The sequence below is a fragment of the Alosa alosa genome, chromosome 18 (genome assembly GCF_017589495.1).
Source record: "Alosa alosa isolate M-15738 ecotype Scorff River chromosome 18, AALO_Geno_1.1, whole genome shotgun sequence".
NCBI classification, from domain to species: domain Eukaryota; kingdom Metazoa; phylum Chordata; class Actinopteri; order Clupeiformes; family Clupeidae; genus Alosa; species Alosa alosa.
In genome coordinates, this window is record NC_063206.1 from 23497763 (window position 1) to 23516595 (window position 18833).

The window sequence follows — 18833 nt, forward strand, 5'->3', positions numbered from 1 at the left end:
ATTGATGGCTGAAGAGACAAACGTCTGAACGTCTGTTCATCCCTTAGAATTATTATTCCGCTCTGCAGGTAGGCAGAAAGAGTAAACCTACCTGCTAACAAGGTGTCAACATTTTACAGTGTTTACCAAGGCCTACATGGTGAAAATTCCGCATAGATAATTTACTTCTGAACTTTTGATAGGCTAGGCTACATTTATGCTGATAATCAGAATAAATTGGAATTTTAGCCTATGTCTGCAGAAAAATGTGTAGCTAAATGTGGTGAAATTGTTTTTGAGCCTAAATCTTCCCTAGATCTGACAACTTCCTTTTCGACATAATCTAATTCCTTCTTTGTTTTGTTGTTGGCTACAAAAGCCCACTGACATTAGCCTATAGTTACATGTTTTCAAAGCAGATTTTCAATCTCAGCTCTGGTGTGCCACGCCTCCAGTAGGGGCAGGTAAGAGCCGAGCATCAAGATCTTTTCTGATAGGGAACGCCCCTGACGAGTTGCCATGGATACAGATTATGTGTCATTCATCCGGGCAGTTCGAACTTCATGTATGCGCACTTTTTCAGTCCTGGAGGAATTTCATATGGCCGAAAAGGGGTGTGTGGGACTGTTTACATTCCGAATGACAACAAATGTAGGAGGTATTTAGTCTAAATTGTGAGGAACGGTGCCATCGTGGGTTAAAACTTCACTAGTAAAGAACAACACCAGTCGATGTTACTAACATGGCCGAGGATAGCGAATGGGTCTTGGAGAGCATTGTTGGATACCTTGGAAGTCCAGAATGGGTGATACCAGTTACCGACTTTATGGAAAATAAGTGCACAGGTACAGTTCAATTTCACCATTGTAAACAGTCTATATTCTCCGTGTATTGATGCATTTTAGTTTGATAGCTGACTAACTATCAGGATTATGCAGAAAGCGGTTTAAGTTAGCTGTCTGGCTGTGACGCTACTGTACTTTATATTCTGTGTGGAAGTGGTTGCTAGGTGTATAGCTATCGCTAGCTAGCAATGTTGTTAAAGTCTTTGCGTTTGTCGCTCAGTTTTCTCTGATGAATGGCCAGCAAAGTAAATCTTATGTAACGTTAGATATCAGGCAGATTATCAACGCAAACGTTCACATTGTTGAGCTTGTCAGCTCATCAGCTAACATTTGGGAATTCAATGCATGCTTGATCCATTAGCAGCTAGCCTAATGTTACATCACAGCACTGAGTGAGTGTTGCATCTTAGCCAAGCGCTAGCGTTCTAGCCTTTTTGAAGTTGGTGGCTATTTTATATAGATTATAACTGAAACACTTTGAAAGCAACGAATATGCATACCAACAGCTTAATATAAAACTAGCCTCAACTTATAATGAAATCTCTCTTTTCTTTTGCCAGCTAAATAGGTTAAGGTGAAAAACTGACAAGTCTATCGACCATAACAGCATGTATAGCATGATTTGATTAACGTTATGGTGATGGTATTTAATCCTGACTTTATATATTTTTGTTTTCTTTAAGTGTTTGATGATGAAGATGAAAACAAATTGACTTACACAGAAATACACCAGCAATACAAAGAATTGGTGGGTAATATGGAGACTCATTGGGGCGTCACTGTTCTGTTACATGGCTGTAATAACTATCATAAGGCAACATATTTGTTTATTATTAAACTCGCTCAGCCTCCCCGCAGGCTTTCCCTGTATGCATTGCAAGTGTTTAGACAGACACTTGACAATTTTAGATGCTCTCAAACACAGAAACCTTGCATGGACCTTGAATTGTGCCTGACAGTGGCTTTGTGGCATCATGCCGTATACTGTAAATGCACATTCCCTTAATCAATAATCCCTCATCAATATTCAAGGCAGTTAATTGAATAAGTGCATGCAGTGTGTCCAGCCAAAGAGCCCATGCATAAGTAGAGCCTTTGGAGTAGTCGGCTAGCCGTTTGGCAATCTTCTCCATGTGACTGCAATTGGAGATCTTGGTGATAATCTATTAATCACACTGAAAATATACACTTTTATGTAAGTTATGTTGTTCTACAAAACAATTGTGATAGAAACCAAGATTGAATTACTGATGTCACTTAGAATATGTGATGATGAGACTGATTTGATTGCAGTTTGTGTCAAATGTGTCAATTTGTAGTAAATCATTTATCTAGCTTGTAACCAACAAGTAACTTGAGTATTTACACCTTTAATCAGGTGGAGAAGTTGCTAGAAAGCTACATGCAAGAAGTGGGCATCAATGAGCAGCAGTTTGTGGAAGCATGCGCTTCTCCTTTTGCAAAATCCAAAACATTGCAGGTAAGTAGTTTTTTATATGCAGTGTTGACCAAATTGATAGAAGTTTTACAATTAACAAACACAAGGTGCACTAACTCTGAGGTGCACTAACACTAACCTTTTACCTATTATTACAGCACATATTATAACAGTAGTAGCACATTTAATGATAAGATAAGATTAGATAAGATAAGATTATCTATTAATGATTTATAATAATAATTCTGTATGAGCTGATTAACAAAAATAGTGCTGAGCCATGCCCCATTATTTTTTGGGTTCATTAAAACAACAGATGGTAATTTATAGTAATTTGGCCAACATTGTTATTACAAGCTCATTGGAAACACAGAAACATCTTGACCACCATTTACTCGCGCCAGATGTGTAAAAACAATAAATAAAACATCAGCATTTTATCTAAAGTGTACCTTTTTGGTCTTCACAGTCAATAAACATGTCCTAACCATGAGCAAACAGCATTATGTCCAGACATGGCTAGGTCTTTGTGGAAACATGGTTCATATACGTCCAAGTAGGGGATTAGTTTATTCATTGTGTGAGTATGGGGCTTTGCTGGGTCTTCTTCTAATTATATTAGCAGCCCAAGTACCTGGCATGGTGAAGTCAGGATGGAGATCTGGGTTGGTTATATAAACAATTAGCAAATCCTTCTATCTTAATGTCCCAAGTCTGCGCTACACAGGCAAGTCTGTACAGGCCCCATTGCTAACTTTCTGAATGCCTGGGAAGTAGACAGCCATATGCTGACTTTAACTTTGCTATCATGGCAACCTTGAAGAGTTTTTAGTTTTTTGTCCATGGGCTTGATCCAGAGATTGAAAGACAGCACAAACATCTCATTCACTGGTGGTGACATATGCATGCTTTTAGATGGCAAACCATTTACCTGTCTGGAAGGGTCACTTTTTCAGTATGTCAGGTATGGCCAGTTTATGTGGAGATTAGCGAATCTGCTGAATTGGGTTACACAAGTAAAGCAAATGCTTTCAGGGACTTACTCCTGCCAGAGAGAAATCCCTAGTCCCAGCCGTACCTGGCTTCTACCTGAGGTAGAATAAGCGTGCACTTGTGATTAAGGCACCAGGAAGCCGTGAATCTAGGTCTTAGATGCCAAGAGGAAAGAATGGTTTGACCCCCTTTCAACTGTCTGTTCAAAGACAGACAGCTGAACTGAGTGGAGCGTATAGCAGGCTAGAGGATATTGTAAGATATTATATTGGGGCAGAATAATTACAGCCCATTCAGACTGCACTCTCAGCAGTATTGTTTATAATTTTAGTTTGTAAAAATAATAATAATACGTTTATTTTATATAGCGCCTTTCTCAAACCCAAGGTCGCTTTACATAGTAGGAAGGCAGGGAAACACAATAACAAACAAACAAAACAATTCAATAGAGACGAGTAGTTATTTGTAGTAGTTATCTACAAATGGGAATTGTTTGCACCACTAAAATGAGCATATTGCATCCATAACTTCCATAATTGCGTCCACAACTTCCTATTTTCCCACATTAACTTCTGGACAATATAATTTTTAGTTTGTAGTTTTCTTGTACTCATCCAGAGATGAATACAAGAAGATATTTGCAACTGTGAATTACTAGCATATGAGCATGTCATTTCAGATGAACATAAGAATCGCTTAACACTTATGCATCTGACTTGGACCACTTACTAGTCAATGTTAGTGTAGCTTCATAGCACATAAGTAGAATAGTCCACTATAGGATTAGGATTATTCACATTGTGTAACATTGAGATTCTCTCTGTTGTATGCATCTCGCAAGTCACTTTGATAAAAGCATTTGCTAGATAATTAACTGTTGAGTTCATTTGAGTAAGAAAAAGTTTTTGAGTTTTCTTTTTATGCTGAGGATATGTTATGTTACATATGGCTCACTGCTAGTATGAGGTTGATGAAAAGGGATAATTTTACCAATGCACTATTACTCACATGTTTTGCACAATAAGCAATAGCCATATCATACAGTTCATATGTTTCACAAGAATAATATTTTGGATGGTTTATTATTTGTAGCCTTTTGTCAGTAAGTAATACCTTGTCCTTCTTATAGAGTGTATTCCATCCGGTTCTGGCTACAGATGACTTCCAGATGTTTCGATCCCTGATGGTACAAAAGAATATGGAGCTTCAGCTGCAGGCCTTGCGTGTGATAAAAGAGAGGAATGGTACCTCTATCTGCCTACCAACACTTACACAACACACACACACACACACACACACACACACACACACACACACACACACACACACACTACATACACACTACATACACACATGAAAGATTTTTGCTACATGTGTTTTTATACTAAAAACAGAGCTATTTTACAGTGAGTAAGCTCACAGCTGTATGCTATACAAATCCTTTATTTCATGTCAAGTTTTAACAGCTAGGTCTATATGTTTCACAATGACCAGATTATACGCTGCATTAGCCAGGTTGATTAAGCGTTGTCAGGTGTGTCACATGTCCATGCAATCTGGCTCTGCGTACTGAACCTGAATACTTAAGGGTACATATTATCAGCATAATGAGTGCCGTGTGAACCATTAACATCAAACATGCTAAATATTTGATGAGGGTGTCGGGCTTAATGAATGCGTTTAATTAACGTTGTCAGGTGCCCTGCCAGAGTGTTTGATGGATGGAGAGGATGTTATGAGCGAGCTGGAACAACAGGAGATGAAGATTTTACAGGAGGTGCTCAAGTGAGTAACACCTATGACCTCTGACCATCATACTTCAACATCACAGAATACAAGCCATTTCTCTTTTTGAGGGGTTATCCTTTTTGTCTTTCTAGGGACACTGTAGTGGCCTTGCCTTACCCTCCCTGTGACGGGAACAATAGTCTTAGTCAGGAGCCGTAAGCTGAGTGGGCAGAAAAAGACACAGTTGGCACAAAGACCTGGCACAGGAGCTATCTGTTGTGATTAGCTAAGTATAGCTTCCACAAGTCACAAGACGCTGCATCCAAGGACACCGAACTTCTAAAACTGCACTTTGCAGTTATTGCTGTCAAGTTTTAGAAGCCACAAGACCCAGTGTAACAATGCTGCAATGCTCCCCAATATTCTCGTGCATGTAATACACCATCATTAGCTTGGTTAACACCAGACCGCCTCTCAAATTTCAGTTGAGATTGAGAGTGGGTCTGGAAAGGCTTCATTGACTCTTACCAAATTGTTTCAGAAGTGCAGCAATCAAATCTTTCTTGTAAACAACGTTTTTAAATGCAGTTGTTTACTCAATTCCAAAGAAAACACACATCCATATCTGTTTAACCTAGTCGCCATAAGCACAGCCATTGGTTGTGTTGAATACACTGCTCTATCTGTCATCATATAAAGCCTGCCCCATGTCGGATAAGCGATTGTGATTGGTGGATTTAGTAAGACAGTAATCAGTTCAATTAAAGGATCATAGTGGCTTTCAAAAGGGTGAAGGCCTTGAGTTCATGCCAGTGCTCCTAATTAAACCAGTTTGCATCCATCAGCGATGTGAGGCTATTTTTAGAGGTTTTGACTTTCTTGCCAGCAGACAGAATGTAGTCCAGTGGACCAACTGGACTCCAGTATTGCATCAGCTTATGTCATTGCAGTTTGCTGTTGATAGTATATTGTATTTATGTTTGTATTTATGTGCTAGTCAGAGAGTTAGCAGCCTGGGCTTTTAGCTTGATTGCTAGCACGCTTGATATTTATATATTAAATAAATAATGACAATAACCATAAACATACACTGAACATACCTCAACTCATATGTTGCCATTACTAAATATATTGTTATTACTGAAGATGACACAGATTTAATTTAGACTTAATTTAGTTTCACCTAAACGACACATAATGTACTGTCAGCCTTACCTAAATTACAGTGTGTTTTTCTTCCAAAAGCACACATTGGGTTGAGACTGGGTGGAGTTATTATTAATTGTGAAAGGGTGGTGGACAGGATCGTTTGCTAGTGCTGTTTATGGACTGAGTAAGTCTTTAATTTCTCATTTATTTCCGTTATCATGAATAACTAATTAATAGCAACCAGTTATACAAGTAACGCAAGTAGTTTTCTTAACAAGCAGCCCAACCAATTTTGATTCACAGCTACAATACAGGACTTTGCCCATGGCTTTGTGGTTTGCATTCTTATGAAATTCGTTGTTATTTTCAAATTAAAGCAAGTTGGAAAGGGTTTGTACCCTCTCTGGTTTAACAAGCAGAAACGATAGATGACCTCTGGCCCAACCCTGAAAATAACAGGTCTCTGCATGTTGAATAAATGTTTTGGAACAGATGTTTTAAAGTTAATTAAGGGTTTTTGTATTGCACTGTAGGTTAAATTAATAAAGTGTCAACTGAACAAATGACATGTATCCCTAGTTAGTTAGATAATTGGCTAGTTTGAGGGTGGATTCTTTTGTCTTTTGTCAGACAGAATAACTTACGTTTGCATAATGCAATCAGCAGTAGACTGCAAGAGAACACACAACAGTGACTCATCAACACAGCACCCAAACAGTAGCACACTGTACTAGTGCTCAACATGTACAGACCACAACAACAGGGGGCAAAGGGCGAGGACAAGCATGTGTTTCCGTCTGCAGGTTATCCTATTTAGTTCAGCAGTGGGTGTGTGGGTACCCGGCCTGTATTTGCACCCAGAGGGCAATTTAGTAATAGTGTATTGTCCTGTGCTACAGAGATTGCAATGTGTGTGATGGGCCTGCAGTGGATCTTTGAGAGGTGTGTAGTGTAGGTTATGCATTTTATGGGGATTTACACTGAGTCTATATTCTGGGTTCCATCTCTGACACATTTCAGAGGCATCCAGGTAGCAGTAGCCAACAAAAATAGTTTGGGGGCCCTAATTGAAAAGCTGGCCAAAGTGTGAAGTCTATGAGCACAGTTCTCATGCATGAACTAACGGCATCATGGGGCGTTGCAGCTGACCCACCAATGTTTGTGCTTAGGATGTCACGGTTTGGGGTTTGTTTTGTTTTGTTTTGGACTGTTTTGGAGTTTGTAGTATGTCATGTGGTTCCTCTGTTCCTGTGTTTCTCCTGTGCTCTTAAGTGAGTAAAGCCTTGTTTGAGCAGATAATCGAGATTATTGTCCTGCATTTGATTTGAACAGAGTGTTGTCCTGCATTTGGGTCCAACCTTCATCAGCATTGTGACATAGCCATTGTAATTGCGACAATGGCATTATATTTGCAAATAGATTTTGTGTAGTTTTTACCAATCCTTAGTAAGACTTTTTAGACTTTGCATTTTGCCCAGCATTTAAATTAATTTATCTCCCTTAACAATGGGATTCTCTTCTCTGATTGGCTGAATGCGTGGCCATTAACTTTGTACAACAGGCTACCTTTGAAGTAGTTCCAAAAAAAATTAATCACTGTTCCATATCAATGCGCTTATGAATGGTAACCATAACAACAGGATCGTAGTAAAGTAGCCTAATTAACGGTTGATTGACAAATCATGGGCAGCGGAAAAGATATAAAAAAAACGATGTACAAAATAGATGAGAGAGAAGTGTAACGGTAGCTGTAATAGGTTATTTTGTAGTTCATGTTTTTATGTAGTTCATGCGCATGATTCCTAAATTTAAAGAAAGTCATAGATAAAATTATATTCTAATATACGGGAGATAAATACAAACGGGAGATAAGTGGGAAAACGGCCTTCGAGGTGACCTGTTCGATGGAAATAATGTCTCGGCGGAGTTCTAAGCCTCCACTCAATATGAGTGCACAAGCTGTTTCCAATGTTGTTGTAAAGGTATTGTTTAGGACCTTTTTCAGTAATATAAACAGGATAATCTTTCATGTTTCCTCTTTACCTCTTTCCAGTTTGAGAATGGTATGATGTTCTAGAACCCCAGTATAGTATAGGATATGTAAGGGATAACGGCCGCCGAGGTATCCTGTGATACGGAATTAATGGACGAGGGCGACGCGAAGCGCCCAAGCGCCCATTAATTCTGCATAACAGGACACATTGAAGTCTGTTATCCCGCTTATCACCCGGTTGCCACTATAGGCAATAGTCATGCCTTCATAGCACACAATGGAAACAAGCGGTTCCATTTAAAAAGAAGCCGACTTGTTCAGTTTGTTGTACAACTTTCTTTGGCCCTATAACAACGATACTATGGACAGTTAGTTTGTTTACAGTTGATTCCATTGTTGCGAAGCCTGCTTCCTGGATCAACCGTCGTCCTACTATGGTTGTTATAGTAACTATTCATAAGCATTGATATGGAACGGTGATTAAACTTTTTTTACTAGATCTTCTCAGAATTAATAGCCACCCCACCAGCCAATCAGAAAAGAGTATTTTCTTCTCTGGGTGATAAATACTGTAGAAGTGAAGGGGTAGAGAGAGATGGGATGGGATTGGGAAATGGTGGATTCGAACCCAGGCCCCTGTAGGCACTTGGATCCGAAGGTGGTACAGATGCTGCAGCTGCCTAAATTGACATTTCTGTCCACTAGAAAACGAATATAACTATACATAGTTATGAATGCGTGAATGCATAAAATCTGTAAATTATCTATATATTCCCAAACCGCAGGAGGTCAAAGGAGGAGTACGACATGGAGATGGCTCGCCGGACTCAGTTGGAGGAGGAACTTGGAACCACGTCCAGCAGTTGCTCTATCCTGTCTGTGCCCAACGGAACTGACACCGGTCCTCACCAGGACTTGTCCCTCTCGTCCCCCTCACTGTCGGCCAACAGCGTCAGCAAGGTCAGTATAACTAATATAAATAGGTCAATAACGCCAACAAAACCAGCAAAGCTCAACTCATGTCCACTTATTTCTCCCTCGGAAATCATCGCTCAAAAAAGATTATTTGGTGTTAGTGCTCAAAGCTAATCAAAAACGGCTGTTGGTATTCAAAGTGAAAAAGATTCCAACCAAGGTATTTGGCTGATGAACTGATTTGTTTGTGTGCTAGGCTAGAAATGAGCACCCTGTGCTCTTCCCTTTTTGGTATGAGACACACACACATATACAAAGACAGTGGAGTTTGTGCTATGCTCAAGTGGATTGGAATTATCCCTCTTCCACAATAATCAATCATAGATGAAGGCTGTGATTAAGTTGTGAATAACTAAGTTTGTTGCCAAGTGATATTGGTATGCTTCTCCAAGTGACTGTAATGAGTGTTGAGATATTACATACTGTATGTCAAAAGGACATCCTAAGCTGTCATTGACAGTGACTTGGCTAAGCAAATGTGGCAGACATTTCATCAAGCTGCTTGTTTTTGTGGATATTATTTAACTTATCAAACTATGTGACGTAGAAGATAGAAAATAGCCCTTAGCCTATACATATGGAGCTGCAGGCTTGGTGCAGCTGTGCCTGAATCTACTGCATTTCCATGAAAGGGTGGAGTTGAAAACTGATGATACTGAGCTGTATACACTTTATTGGCACGCACCCATTCTGTGCCACTCAGTGCCACTGGAGTTGGGTCGCTCCATACAGTGTAAAAGTTTGGATGGAGGCTTTAGGAACAAGTTTCTGGGTGAGAGGTTGGTTGTGGGAACACAGTTTAGCCCATAGTAGTTGCAGTTGCAGCTTTAAGCCCTGACACACTTACAGGTCTCTATGTGTACCAGGTACGCCACCAGCAGTCCCTCGTCTCCCTCGTGTGAGTTCACATTTGGCAGTGTTCTTGGAGCGGTAACTTTGTACATGCAAATCACCTACTTTCAGACAAGCAACACCGCAGCAAAGAAAGAGGAGAAGATAGTGGCGTCTGCACAAGGAGATAAGGCCCAGAAGAGTCCAGCCAAGACAGGTGCCGCCAACCCTGCCAAACCGCCCGCAGGTAACCAAATCCCCTCTGGCTCCTTCTGCTCCCATTTTTGGTTTTGTTAGGGTTGAGTTACTCAAAAAACATCTTACGTCAGGCTTTCACATTTGATTTCATTGCTATGTGTATGAGGGGTGTTTTGACAAATTTAGTAGATATTTGACACCCTTTTAAGTAAAGTAGTCCCAGTATTTTTGTCCAAATACGCAGGCATAGCAGAAATGTTGTGAAAAAGCACTTTGTGTGCTTGTGTGGTATTGCTTCATGTCTTTGGTGTTCAAAAGATGTCGCTTCCTGGACTCAAATTTGTTTGTTTGAGGTGCTCTTTGGATGGGAAAAAGTAGATGAGAAAAAAAACAGGGAATTCCAAGGCACTTTCAATTATCAAAGGTTAAAAAGCCTTTATTTATTGGCTTGGTTACATTTAAACCTTTAAAAAACTGACGCGTTTCGGCAAACAAGCCTTCATCAGGGAGTCAAACCGATGTCTTTGGTGTTGTTGTACTACCTGTGCAATACTACCTGCCAATACCACCTGTTTGCTCTCTGATCCTCACTACTGCCTGGTTAAGAGATTTTGATTTCCTGTCCTTCTTCCTGTAGGGAAAGGGAGTACTGATGGAAAGACTCTCCCTGCTGTGAGAGCCCCGGTGAAGGGCACAGAGGCTCCTGTCTCGCCCAAAGAGAAGAGCAGCAGCAACAGCAACAGCCAGGCAGCCGAGAGCTGGCTGGAGGAGGCTCGGAAGGAAGCTGGTATCTCTAAGCCATTTACGGTCAGTCGCTTCAAACTGGACTAGACTCAGGCTCCGGGACAGCCATTGGTGTGGTGTTCACTCAAGCTCAGGCCTATGGTTATTGTGACGGCCTGTTAGGCCTTCTGCTTGTTGTCTAGGCCTACTTGTTTTCAGGTGTGCTCAGGATTTAACAAGTTGATGAGCTGCACCTGTACACTGGAGTCCAGATAAGAGGACTGCTTCCTCTCCCCTTGGGAGGGCCATTCGTACTTGGGTTTTGGACATGCAACACTGCACTCAGACACATTTCAAACACACAACATCCATACATTACTGATGACTGACTTTGACCCACCGCACACTGTTTGTTTGATTGTTATTTGGTTAATTTGGTTAATAAATCTATATTTTAGTTAAAGATCCAACCTCATAACTCCCTCTTTTGTTGTGGCCTTACTCCTAGGTCATAACATTATGTTTCAGAAGAGAATGTCGCACACTCTGGCTCCAATTTATATATATATTTTTATTGGAACATTTTGAAGTAATGAAAGTCGTTTCAAAGTTCCTACAGTAGAGTAGAGCACACTGAAACATGCTGAACTTTACTAACCTGAATTGCCACACAAAGGTTGTACATGAAACACTTTTTTACTCAAGAAATAGTGTTACAGGCATGAGACATTAGTAAAGTGTGTGTGTGATTCCAGGAGTTATCAGCATGGCCCAGTAAAGTGTGTGTGTGGGGGTGTGGGTGTGTGTGGGTGTTTGTATGTGTGTTTCCAGGAGTTGTCGGCATCCCAGCAGGAGCAGCTCCAGCAGAGGGCGCTGTATCTGAGACAGCAGCGCGACAAGCTGCAGGCCCTGAAGAAGGAGCAGCAGCGGCCCAAACAGACCCGACCCGAGGAGCCGCTGGCTGCCCCCACTGCTGCACCCAGCACACAGGTGAGTCTCCACTGCGTCACCATGGGAACCCACAGGCACAGAGCACTCAGACTACACACACTGGGATATCATTTCTGTAAAGCCTCTGTTTTCCTATGTTTTGAGTCCCAATTGAAATGATGGACAAAGTGCAAAGTCGGGTTACAAGCGAAATGTCTCACGCATGAAATAAAGCTGTCGTGGGTGTGAGAGCATTGAGCTGACCCATGGATGTTTGCACTTTGGATCATGCTAAAGGTTGGCCTATTGTATTAGAAAGAATCATGTCTTGAGAAAAATATTAGCATGGGGAGACCAAGAGTGCAAATTTTTATTTAACACTTAGTGCTTCTATGCACACTTTTAATTTGACATTCATCTCTACCTTAATGACACATGTGTTATCTTTTTTCATTCATAAATGCAGTTGTAATTCGATCTTATCAAGTTAGATACAAATGTTTACATTTACCATGTGTACTGATTCATGAAGAATACCTCTAGGTGATGGATATATGTTTGTATGCCTTTTCTTGACTCAAATGCATACCTAAGGAGAGTGTCCCCAAAAAGACTGTGAGTGCTAGTAATGGCACCTCCTCACAGCCAGGGGGCGCTCCTCAAGGGGACCAAAAGCCAAAGGTGACGGTTGTAATCCAGGACATTTGTGTTTTGTAGATTTAACCCACTGTAGCATAGACTTCTCTTAATTAACTTCTCGTAAAGAACTAATAGAGACTTCCATAGACATTGACATTGTTAATCCATCCTTACTAATTATCTTCTTTCCCTACTGATAACATAATGTCTGAAATATGTTTTTTGTTCCTTCATATGCAGGAAATATCAGTAGAGGAAAGAAAGAAGTTACAGAAACGGAAACACCTAGCCGAAAAATTAAAAGAAGAGGTCATCAAGAAGTAGCTCCTCCATTCCGTAGCCCTTCTTGGCCACTGAGAGATTATTGTTTTGAAATGAACTACAAATACACCAGGAGACTGGAGGAGATTGCCATTAAACTACAGCATTTCAAAACTGGTATTTATGTAGATGTAATTTAAATTATGCATTCTATCTATGTAAAACATATATGCTAATGCTATGTTAAATAATTTTATATACTCCCTTTTTTCATTTTGCAAAAGTATGAAAGTAGTATATGAATTCAACCAAGGATCGATACTGGATACTGTTCATCAGTAGGCATATGTCTTCATTCCTCTGATATAGCAAATCTATGTCACATGTCGTTCATAGCTGGCCTGTTATATGCAGTCTTCAGGCTCACACACACTGAGGGATACAATAACATTAAGTCTAAGTGCTGCCATGTGTTTGTTTTGATTTGGTGGCCTGATCTGCATATGTGCTGTCATTGAGTAATGCTGTAAGTTGTTTAAGTTGTTTTTTGTAAATATTGTATATTCTGGTTTGACTATACCGTGTTGGTAAGGTAAGCATCATGTCTTGAGTTCATTGTCTTGGGGACGCAATTATGTATTGTCATTCAAATTGCACATCTGTGATATGCAAATAAAGAATAGTTACTCTTTGGCTATAATTCTGAATCATTTGTGTTTTGTACATTTCTATTTTTAAACGATAACAGCTGGAGGGGGTTGCCACTCATAAAATCTCCACTTTCTTTTCACATGTGATAAAAGAAGTCCAATGTCTGTGCAATGTGTATTTGTATAATTAACCACCCACCTGTTTGCTTACTTGCCTGGTTTGCTGCTACTCCTGAACTACCCCATTTTTCAATTACATTATTTCTCAGTTGAAAATATTATTATATTATTATATTGTTGATGTTACATTATCTGTATTGGGGTATTAAATCAAGCTGGATGCAAACAACCCCACTTATCTTTACCTTCGGACATCACATTACAAATAGTGTGACCAGGGGGGCATTCCAAGTATGAGGTTTAGTAACAAACCTAGGTAAGTTAACTCAGGGTAAGTGGTAAACCTCCTACAGCAGGAGCCCTATGGCATTGTTTTGTTTGGAGAATGAAGCCATATAGCTCTTCTATTAGGAGGTTTACCCCTTACTCTGAGTTAACTTACCCAGGTTTGTCACTAAACCACATAGGAATACCCCCTGGAGGCTTTACTATGTGTCATACGCATCTTCAGGACTGATGGATGATGAGGGGGTGTACCCGGATGTGACGCAATTGCATTGCTCCACCTTCTCAGAAATCAAATCTTCCAGTGGCGGAAAAATCTAGCGGTATGTCATTCTCGTGCTCACTGATCCGTACTCTCACTCTACATGTTTAGCCGTGTTTTACAATGTAGTACTGTACGAATAATATGAGGACACCTGGTTTCATCAGAAACCTTTCAATAAAAAACGAGTTTATTCACGCACGGGTTGTGTCAATTAGCGAGCTGAGAGCTAATGGTAACATGTCAGTCAGCAGCAGTAGTCTTGCGTGTACTGTAATGTTGTGGTTTTGTGTCACCACGAGTCCCTTGTCTTTGTGGCAAACACGAGACAATTTTCTAGAAGTGTAGCCCACTTACAGTCCTCGCAGGTAACCGATGATGTGTTGTGTCGCCAGATAACATAACTTAATGCTAGTAGCCTACTACTCAACAAAGCAAATCCTTGTTGGAGGAACGTAAATTATGATAATCTGGGCGGCTTCGCTGACATGGTGTGGTTTTAACATTAGTTCATGTATATGCTACCAAACTCATATTAGTGTAACTTTAAGGTTAGTCTTTCCGAGAAAACCAGCGTAAAGCTATTTTTACGACTGAAGGAGAGGGTGCCACTGTATACGTGTAAGCGACTGTAACGTTTACCTTACACGTTTGCGTTTTTGTTTTATATCTACAGGTACCTTGCACAACACATGCCATCTCAGAATGTCGAACAAGTTTGTCATAAAGGTATGGAAAAGAAGTTATCACTCATTTCAGCAAAAATAATACAATAATACAAATGGCTATACATGTCTTTAGACACTAGAGGGAGATGTCCACTCATTTTCAACGTTGTAGGTCACTCATTGGCATGAGTTGCAGGCTCTCCAGATCCATTTTCCTACTTAAAAAAATGACCCATTACATCTTTAAACATTAACTGAAAGACATGCAAGTTGCTTTCATCGCTTAAAGCATACTTGTTAAAATAGATACTCAGCTGTGTAATGTTTTTTCAGAACTAAAGCAAACTGTCTTTCTCCTTCCCTCCATACTGGCTAACTGGCTCTGGGACTAGAGGATGGCTGTAACTCTTCAGCCGAAGTCCAGTGGAATGAATGTCAGGCATAATGTGCATCAGATGTTTGCATTAAGTTCTGGGAAAGCCCCAGGTCTTTCTCACTGTTGATGTTTCATCTACTGAAGGATTTGACCCAGGATTCTAGACATCCATGTTAATGCCAAGGGTGTCCCACAGGCCAGAGTCTAACTTGTGGGACTTTCTTTCTTATTCACCCTCCAACTATGGATCAGTACATAGTATAAGCATAACTGCCTTGTTGTTTCCAGGTCAGTTTCTTGCCCCCACAGTAAGGCAGCCACTGACATGATCACAACACCAAAACCACAAAACAATCTGCTTAACTCAGCCGGTAGAAATCCAAACCACCGTTACTGATTCCCTTACAGACTGACCATACATACAGTACTCTCCTGTCCCTCTCCCCCTCCTCAGCCCAACCCCAGTCTAGTCCAGCCAAGAGAGGGTATGAACTCCTTTGGAACGAGCTTGCTTTCTGTATTCCCACTGAAGCGCTCTCACTCAAGGTACATTACTTTAATTAAAGGGAGGAGATTTAGACATAGCGTAATCCCCTTTTGGTCAGTTAGCGAGCATGGTGGGCCTGACAGCAGAAGAGTATCTCAGAACAGTTTTTTTGTTATCTTTTTTTTTTATTCATGTGTGTGTGTTCCGTAGAACTGCCTCATCTTGGTGGGCTGTTCTGGGGGTCTGCCATTTTTCAGTACCCTCCTGTCCGCACACACACATGCATATACTCATAGTGACCACCCCACCCTCGGCTTCAGTGGTGTGTGACGTCTCTGAAGACATAGGTAGCTGACACGAGTGGAGCAGCAATCTGCTCCATATTAAACATCATCCAACCTTTCTCTCTCTCTTTTCTCTCTTCCTCTGTCTCTCTCTTTCTCCTTCTTGTGCTCTGTCTCTTTTCTCGTGTTGTCTCCTCTTTCTCTCTGTCTCTTTTCTCTCGTGTCCTTTCTCCCTCTCTTGTTATCTCTTTTCTTTCTCCCTCTTGTACTCTCCCTGTCTCTTTTCTCTCTTTTTGTGTCCTCTATCTCTCCCTCTCTGTTTCTTTTTGTCTCGATCTCTGCTGTCCCTCTTGTTCTCTCTCTCTCTCTTTTCTCTCTTGTTAGGTCCTTTCTCTCATGTTCTCTCTTTTCTTTCTCCCTCTTGTTCTCTCTCTCTCTCTCTGTTTCTCTTTCTTTCCCATTCTCTGCTGTCCCTCTTGTTCTCTCTCTGTCTCTTTTCTCTCTCTCTCTCATTCTCTGCTGTCCATCTGGCATAGGAGCTGATAGGAGTCTGCAGCTCCTTGTTTTTATGTAAGAATTTTAAGTGCATGGCTCCATGACAGATGTTTCTGCTCTGTTCTCTTGCCTAGGTTATTCTCGCTCAAGAAGTAATCAGCCCCCCCCACACACACACACAATCCACACTCCCACCACCAAATACCATTCCCACCCCCTTTCTCCACATCTCAGACCACACACACTCTGTGGTGGTCCTCCACATATCCTCCTATGACCAAAAAGTGAGGAAATGTTTTGTCATCTTTGGAAACTCGTACCGAGTTATGCTTATGACTTTAATGTGCACATGTCGTCAGGAAATGACACGAACCACACTGGGTGGTGAAGGCAATCAGATGCCTGCCTCTGCGAGGTAGAAGAGGAAGAAAAAGCAGGAAGAGGATGAGGAGGGGGCGGGCAGATATGATGATAGGCATCAGAGACCTCGGTCCTCCAGGGACTGCGGCTGTTGACCTGCTGTATTAGTACCTCCTAATGAGGCTGATTTTGAGTACGCCGTCATCCTCTTTCTCAGGGCATGGCTCCCTCTCTCACGGTCACTATTTACACGCATATGACGCCCATGACTAAGGGACGTTCACCAAGAGTTGGCAAGCAGAATTCCTGTCTCATCTTGCTCTTCTGTGAATGCCATTTATGCATGAGTTCTCTGAATTTAGAAGACACAAAAAAGAAATTAAAGGGAGGGATTGTCAGATGATTCACCCCGTTCAAAAATGCCAATGAACCCACAACCTACTTGCAGGTGGCATGGAACTTTTCAGAAATCAAAAACAATGGACAGATGTACATGGTGTTCTTCCCATGATAAACCCAAAGTAAGCAGGTCATATTGGCGAAATTGGAGCCTACTTTTTGGATCCAGAGTCTGCGTAGTATGCACTTTTTGGATCCAGAGTCTGGGTAGTACATACTTTTTGGAGCCAGAATTGGTGTAGTACATACTGTACGGCCAGACCATGTATAGTAAACAGAAAATTGGCTTGGTCTGCCCAGAATGTACCACGCTGGATAAAACAGACTAAAATAAAAGCTCCCGTTGGCCGTCCCTTCCCTCTGCCCATCAGTGTTGGAGCTTCAGGGAGGTGCAGAAAGAGTCTGTGAAGGTGCCGCAGTGGTGTGGTGTGGTGTGGTGGTGGTGGTGGTGGTCGGGGTTGGGGTCAGTGGCGGGTGGTTGGTGGGTTAGTGTTACTTTATTGAGAGAAAGCAAACCTCATCTACTGGCCCACCACCTCACCCACGTCTGCCTGTGTAAACATCTGCGGCTGGTTAGTGTTAGCCCCTGTGGCTGAGTGTACGAGAGGGGGTGAGTGGGGGTGGGGGGGCGTCTGGTTCTCAGGGGAGAGTGATTGAAATGGTAAAGGGGGCAGTGAGGGTGCTGGAGGACCGCACTCTAACCCTCAAAACTGAACGCAGACCTCGGTAGGAAGGATGGGTGGCAGGAGGTGTTGAGGGTTAAGTTAAGGAGGAGGACAAAAAGAAGGGAGTGGAGCCTGATTAAGAGCCTCGGAGAGAGAGAGGGATAGCGAGAGAGAGAGAGGGAGGGTGAGAGCGAGAAAGAGAGGGAAGGAGAAAGAGGGAGAGCAGGAGAGAGAGAGTTTTTGAATATTTGAAGTCTGGTATGGGAGACAGAGAGTTAGACAAACAGACTCAGGAGGAGGAGCTGGACAGCAAAAGAGAGGAAAGCGATTCAGACAGAGACAGAGAGAGAGAGAGAAAGCGAGAGATAAGAGAAGGTAACGAGTGTCTTGGGAACTGCGGGTGATGCAGAGCAGAGCTGCTGTCTGCGCGGCCAAGAAAAGAGAGAAAAAGGGAAAGGGGTCGAGCCGAACCCCAGCCTACCGCCTCACTGTTTATGTGCTTACTGATTACAGCCAGAAAACAGACCAACACATTTATCAACAGCCCGTGTGTGTGTGTGTGTGTGTGTGTGTGAGAGAGAACTTAGCTTGGAGAGTTTATTGTAGTTTAGTTACCTGTTATTGCTGCCGAGGGTGTGTCTGCAGGATAGTTGTTGTTGTAGTGTAGTGTTTTTTGGCTGGCCATGGGAATTAGATGTAGGTGTTTTGGCGATCACCAGATTCGGTGAGGGTTGAGTTGAGTCACTTTGTGCTCTTTGAGAACCACCCAATTTGTGCTGCAACAACACACACCAAGCACAGCTGGATAAAGGGATTGGGGATTGAATGGCAGTGCTCTGGAACTGTTCTTCTTGGCCAGCACTTGCACACTCCATATAACCCCAAAAAAGCCAATCTCTAGAGTATGACCAAATGCAGGAATAGAAAAGAACATGCTTAGTGAGTGGCCTTCTTAAGGAACATGAGGGCCTTGATACTTGACGTTGTTAAAGGCTCTTATGCAAGTTTTTTACCTTAACATAACAGCTTCAAAGTCATTTTGATGGTAAACTAACTTGTAATACTTGTAAAAGTCCTAGCCGAGAACAGCTGTGCAATGT

General features: G+C 41.6%; 2 protein-coding genes across 4 annotated transcripts in view; both read left to right on the plus strand.

Moving 5' to 3' along the window:
- The first annotated feature begins 510 nt into the window (after window positions 1–510).
- Window positions 511–13382, plus strand: cfap36 (cilia and flagella associated protein 36). Of its 2 annotated transcripts, XM_048270511.1 has the most exons (11): window positions 511–824; window positions 1508–1572; window positions 2203–2304; window positions 4385–4499; window positions 4953–5040; window positions 8911–9085; window positions 10064–10178; window positions 10767–10936; window positions 11684–11842; window positions 12377–12463; window positions 12662–13382. In XM_048270511.1, the coding sequence occupies exons 1-11, from the start codon at window positions 722–724 to the stop codon at window positions 12743–12745; spliced, it is 1263 nt and encodes a 420-aa protein (XP_048126468.1). In that variant the 5' UTR covers window positions 511–721; the 3' UTR covers window positions 12746–13382. The 2 variants fall into 2 exon arrangements, with proteins under 2 accessions (XP_048126468.1, XP_048126469.1); XM_048270512.1 differs by lacking the exon at window positions 12377–12463 and having other exon boundaries at window positions 512–824.
- A 595-nt stretch (window positions 13383–13977) lies between these two features.
- Window positions 13978–18833, plus strand: part of LOC125311636 (SLX4 interacting protein) — a 49467-nt gene continuing 44611 nt past the window's right edge. Inside the window, exons 1-2 of one of the 2 annotated variants that reach the window (XM_048269890.1) lie at window positions 13978–14060; window positions 14676–14728. In XM_048269890.1, coding sequence (XP_048125847.1) covers window positions 14705–14728 — 24 coding nt within the window. In that variant the 5' untranslated portion in view covers window positions 13978–14060; window positions 14676–14704. Of the gene's footprint in view, window positions 14061–14297; window positions 14368–14675; window positions 14729–18833 lie in introns of those variants that run through there. The other variant, XM_048269891.1, reaches the window with a different exon arrangement.